Raw genomic sequence first — 6,475 nt, forward strand, 5'->3', positions numbered from 1 at the left:
CTTTTGTTTATGAACCCCGTTCACAGTATTATTAATCCTAACTTAGTACTCACTTGATTTCAGCAGCCATGACAGTTTCTCAAATTACTCAGGAAGTTTGTAGGTTGGCCTCTAACTTACACCTTGATAGATTATTTATGAATTATTGATAAATATTTCATTCATATTTCAATTATCATTTTTGAGCATAAAAAATCATATTATATGATACATCGAGTGCATATTTACATGACATGTGATATGTTTCACGATTTTTGCATATTGCATCTATAAATGTCAGTTTTGCATGAAAGCTTCTACATATGTAACACCCCGTATTTTAGTGTATTTTTAATTGAAAGATTATTTGTTATTAATTTAAAAATTTATTCTCTTGTTTTAAAATTGGTTGGCTTTTTAGTGGGTTTATTTTTATGATTTTTAATTTTGTGAAAATTATTTTGAAGTGCTTTCTTATAATTGATTATTGTAATATATTTAAATTATTTTTTTTCATATTTAATTAACTTATTGTTGGGTTTAATTATTTATTTTCATTTTAATCACTACGTTTGAATTATTTTATTTTACTTTTTTTTGTTTTGAAATCGTTTGTTTGATCATTTTTGTGACCCAAGATGTGGGGATTGAACCTCATTTCTTTCCCTACATTTTCTCTTTCCTCTTTTCTTTTTCTTCTTTTCTTCTTTTCCTTTCTTTCTTTCTTCTTTTCTTCCCTGGCCTCTTCTCGCGCGCACGACTCTCCCCCTCCCTTTCTCCGTCCATTCCACCATCCTCCCCAGCCACCGGCGACCACCCCCTTCTAATCTCAGCCCCAACCGCGCCGCCGTTAGCTCCCACGCGCATCACCAAGCCACGACACTCCTTACGCCGCTACGCCGCCGTCGTGCCACCTCCGGCCACCATCTTCTCACCACATCATCCTCGACCTCCTAGTAACCCAATGGACCCAACCCCACCTCCGATCTGTCACCGGTGAAGCCCCACCATCAACATTTCCGTTTTGGGTATTTTAGCCTTCGACCGCCCTCTACGCCGCCACCCACGGCCAACCACCACCACCACCACTAGCTTCACCGACATCCCTAAGCCCTACCCTATCAATCTCGGTTCTTCGTTTACACCCGTTCAAAAGTGGACTTTTGAGACCCACGGCCACAGTGCATTTGACACTGTTTTATTGCTGCATTGCTGCTTTTAGCACCTTCGTGATCTTTCAAAAATTATATTATAGCATTGTAAGTATTTTTCCCAAAGAACTTTTGAGATTTAAATGTATTTCTACGCTAATTCATATTTACTGTGAATTTGTTAGTTGTGTCGGACTGAGTCCGAGGAGTAAGGGGTCGGTTGGATTTGATGATGGAGTTATTTGTGTGAGATTGGTTTATTCTATGAAATTTGTTGGCTGTTTCGGGTTTAAATATTGGTGTTTTAAGTTTGACGTTGGTCATGGTGGATATTGGTGATTTTTAGGAAGTGATGATATATTTTGGGGTTATGAGAGTTTTAAATGTTAAGATATTAAAATAGGTTATTTTAGAAGCTTAGGCTTAAATATCGAAATCCGTGATTGATTGAAAACTTACGGAAATTATGTGATTATTTTTTATAGGTGACGATTTATATTTGACTCGACATTTTTTAGGAAAATTCTGAAAAGCTAAGTTGTTCAGGTAAGCGGGGTTCCTATGCTAGGTTTTATACAAGTTAATAAGACTGAGGTTGATTTTATGAAAACTTGCATATTTTGTAATGTGATGGGAACTTGTGAAAACAAAGATCAACCTCGGTCGCTTATCTGTATTATTCATGAAATCTATGTGTAAAAGGAAAAATATGTTCTGACATGCATTGTGTAGACATGAGCTAAATTCTATCATGTGGTTTTTGAAATATGAAAAAGGGAGCGATATTGAGAATATGAAAAATTGTGCATCTATTTAAAAAGATGTTCTGGCTTTTGTTGTCAGCGTGTGTAAACTGTCTGATTCTCTTTTGGTACTCTGTATTATTTTGATATAACATCTGAAAACCTTTGGCATGGTGTACTGGTATTTGTATCTGACTCTGTATCTGTTTTGCCTGCTCTGCTCTGTTATGCTCTGCTCTATTTGGGTTGGTACCAACTTCTCTGTCTCTGAGTGCACCCACTTTGGAAACAAAATGGTTTTATTGTGGTCTTTCCTGTGTGCACACTAGGGGCTCCGAGAAGAATAAAGGAAAGATTTCACCTCTGTCTCTGCCTGGTTTGGCCACCGGGGTTAGCACAACCCTACCACGGGGGTGAAACATGGTCTCTGTTCTGTGTGATGCTCTGTTTTGATCTGATGATGATACTCAGTTTATGTTATGCCAAAGTATTATGGGTTTTACGTGTCTTAAAACCATCATTCTATAACTTTTAAAAATATGTTATGTTCTGCATGATAACTCTGGAAAATATTTTGTTCTGCATGCTATACTTTGTAAATGCTCATGTTTGCACACTAGCATATGTCCTCTGCTTACTGAGTTGTTGATAACTCACCCCTATCTTCATAATATTTTTCAGATGATGTGGAGAGTCCAACTGAGGAACTGGATTAGATTGGTGAGCATGTTTAAGTTGGGAGAGGATGTTTGAAGAAGGAATTATGATGTCCTTTAGTTTTAATTTCTTTTAGATTTAATTATATCTTGGGCTTGGGTTTAGTAAGACTTATGAAAGTATTAGTTTGCTTTGTTATGACTACGGGAAGATTTTGGACTCCTTAGTTTATTTTGCTGCAGTAATGACTTTGTAAAGTTTTCATTGTGGTTATTTAGAGTACATGATATTGAGTTTTGCCAATAAAGTTTTGGAGTTTTTTTTTAGTTGTGTTGGGAGAGATGTTCTTAAGTGACAGGTAGTAATTCTCCAGGCCAACCGAGTTTGGGGCTTTACAACATATGCACATGTCTTGAAAAATATTTTTTAAGCATAGTATGAAAATAAATTTTGTCACGATCCCAAAGGGTAGGATGAGAAATTATCCTAGTGAAACTCTTTTGTCCACTTTAGAGTGTTTAAGAATGGAGTGGTAACTTCTAGGTTGACAAAAAATAGTTAACATGCTTCAAATTGGTTCTTTTTAAAGAACACTGGAGCAAAGTTAATATGTTATGACACCTAATGTCGGTAGGTGTACACGTTATGATGTTATGTTATATTTATCAATGCATTGAGAATGAGTATATAGACAACGTAGTCTTAAAATGAGTTGTACTACGGACACCGACAGGCACTCACAATGCATATGGAGAACTGTGATGTTATATGAATTGTTAATAATTTTTATGGAAGTAAAAATGTTCATTGAATGAAAACATGTGTCTCCATTTCTCTGGAAATATTAAGGAAACTGGATGAGAGACATGATTTTTTTGCATTTCATGTATTGCATATTTATCATTATTCATTCTTAATTTATCTTTATGCACGTTGGTTGTTTAACTTACTGAGATTTTGAGTAAATCTCATTCCTTGTGGGATGAGTAGAATGATAGAAATTGTGTCAGGTCTCGGGGAGGGCGAGCTAGATGGAACGTTGGATCCGATTGATTGAGGAGGAGCCAGACTTTGAGAGGAGATTGGATTTAATCCTGATGTTTATAACACAAGTCTTTCATACTTTAGAATGCATAAAGCAGATGATTTGACTTTGACCCTTAGTTGTACTGAGATTATGTTATATTTGGTACTTTGAACTTGATTTATCACTAATGAATTGTGATGTTTTTAGTTATTATGGCATAAGTTATACTTTCACATTTATTTCCGCTGCGATTATTGCATACTTCTAGTTGCATACTATGATGTATTGCATAATAACTGTCATGTACGAGAGTATGTAACCTTGTGTTGTATGTCCCGACACTCTAAGTCTCCGTTCTATCCCAAGCGGAGGTTGGGGGCGTCACAAAAGTACTCATAAATTATAAATGTATGGAATTCTTCATCCCTGGTTCATGAACATGATGTTTTGAGCTTAGTAGTATTTGGTTCTCTAACTTTTCTAGCTTAGAGGGACAGGGTGTTACAAAAGCTTATTTCTTTGTTTCTTTTATTTATTTTTATGTATTGGCTAATTAGTGACTAATACTTTGATAATTGACAGGGTTATACGTGTTTAGTACTGCAAACAAAATATATATAACTTTTGGGTTTATTATGGATTTTGAGATATGTAATTTGGTTAGCCATAATATTAGTAAATAAATATATTTATATAATATACTATACATGCATCACATCATAGTAATTATGGAATTTATCTCTTTATACTGATATAAATAATGTAAACATAATGTTAGAAAAAGGAGAAAATTAAATGAAACTGTGTATGAATGTATTGGATGTTTATATCCAGTTAGAGAAAAGTTGCCGTTATGCATTTGGCAAATTGTAACGAGTTTTTAACCAATCTTTGGAATTGGGACAAGCCATTGACTTCCTCCGATGAAAGTGGTGCTCAAGAAGGGCTTTACTTGATCGTCAGAAAGAGTCTTTCCAAATTTGCGGTTGGAGGCACTTGACCCTGGGCCCGAGCATTGGTACTCTCCATAAAACACATTCCTACAATGTAACATGCAATCATGTTAATACGCCATACCTTTGTGAATTAATAACATGAAGAAAATGTTGAAGAAAACTGCACTATTGATGGGTAATTTGATGCCTACTTTTGGTGCTGAGACTTCATCCAACCGCCACTATTGATGTTACTGCCCATGTATGTATAGGCAAACACAACCCGAGATGTCTCCTTCCATGCTCGACCAAGGTACATATCGCCAGTCCCCTGTATCTTGCAATGGACGAATACAAACCCGCTGTCCCCTGATTGGCCATTCATATCTTGTGCTGCGATCACACCCAAATTCTCTGCAACCGATTTTATGGTGGTGTCCTGCATATTTATACATTCTTAACTTAATACATACATATATAAGATGAGAAATTATTAGCATGCAACTCTAGAAATATGGATGGATGGCTTGGTATTTTTTGCAGCTTACCCTGTAGAGGGATTTTCCATTTCCAAATATGAAATCAACACTCCCTTCGATGTAGCAGCTCTGAAACAAATGCCTACCCCGGTCATCACACAAGGTGTCTTGGAATCCTATGAACTTGCAACTGTAGAATGCTGCCATGTCCCCTGATATCCTCAATGCCACTGCCTGTCCATCGGATTTTCTGGGATCTGGCTTTGGAGATGAATTCTGTAAACACCATCCACAAAACAGATAGTATTATAAACAAACGTTTTATAATATTTTCTAAGAAAATAAAAGAAAAGAAAAGAAAAGCAAAAACGCACCACAAAGATAATATTGACTGCCATGAAGTTGTCAGACTCAATGGCCACAGTGGCGCTTTCCCAGGTTCCGTATTTCTTTGCTGTACCGTCATACGTTATGGTGGGCATATTGCCCGGTTTCCCATAGAACGTCACGAAGGGCTTCGACCTATCGACGATTACCTTTTCTTTGTAATTACCGCCAGCAATATATATAATCACTCGGTCTGTATTTCCCGACGGAATGCTCTTAACGGCGTCGGTCACCGTCTTGAAATCTCCAGCACCATCTTTTCTGACCTTGATGATCTTCATCGGAGCTTTGCTAAGGGATGCGATTAGGGCGTTGTTGGAAAGGGTGTGCTTTGAAGCCTCCTCGTACTCTTTCATGTTTAGCGCAATCCATGCGTCTAGGTTTGATTCTGGATCCGATGCCACAGTCTGGTTGGCATGGCATAAAGCTGTTGGGACGAGCAATGTGGCTAGAAACAACAGCTGAGTTGCCAAATTTGTTAGTTTCAAAGCCATTTCGAATGATTGACTGAAAATGTAAGTTCACTCGCTGCGTGCTGCATGCATATGCTTGTATTTTATTTATACTAGAAATCAAAGAGCAACGAACGGATCATGGGTATCAGAGTATGTGAAGTTGTACGTGATTTTCGAGGGGATTTTAGTTTCTTCTGTTTGTTTGTCATTGAAATGCCCCTACTCGCTCGAGAAACAACCAAAATGCCATTGTGCTTTTAAAGGATAATTTCAATGATTAAAGCTTTATTATCGTAGGTGAGAAAAAGTATATGAGGATTAGGGTTGGGGGCATTTTTGGAGTTGAAGAGAGCTTTTCTAGAACCAAAAGACTACAATGTCGGGGTATATGTATTGTATGTGAGTTTAGCGCTGTAGACAAAACAAGATGTTGTTTGGGGGTTAACTGTAATGCTCGGTCCCGGGCTCTAGACTGTTAGCTCTTATTAGTTAATATCAACTCCAATATCACAACTATAAATAATCCTGAAACTCCATAAAATATTCAACACAAATATCCATATTCCTTCATATGTACACTAAAAAAAATCTTCATTAAAATAAATTAAAAACTCACTAAAGACTAAAAAATATCCATAACTTAACATACCAAAATAACCGAA

At 36.7% G+C, this 6,475-nt stretch overlaps 1 protein-coding gene across 1 annotated transcript; it reads right to left on the reverse strand.

Moving 5' to 3' along the window:
- Nucleotides 1-4,437: 4,437 nt before the first annotated feature.
- LOC108999047 (putative pectinesterase 63) lies at nt 4,438-5,852 on the reverse strand. The gene is made up of 4 exons (XM_018975843.2): nt 5,346-5,852; nt 5,041-5,247; nt 4,705-4,931; nt 4,438-4,597 (listed from the first exon to the last, which is right to left on the reverse strand). Exons 1-4 carry the CDS (start codon nt 5,850-5,852, stop codon nt 4,438-4,440), a joined length of 1,101 nt encoding a protein of 366 aa, XP_018831388.2.
- Between the last annotated feature and the right edge of the window lie 623 nt (nt 5,853-6,475).

The sequence above is a fragment of the Juglans regia genome, chromosome 10 (assembly GCF_001411555.2).
Source record: "Juglans regia cultivar Chandler chromosome 10, Walnut 2.0, whole genome shotgun sequence".
NCBI classification, from domain to species: domain Eukaryota; kingdom Viridiplantae; phylum Streptophyta; class Magnoliopsida; order Fagales; family Juglandaceae; genus Juglans; species Juglans regia.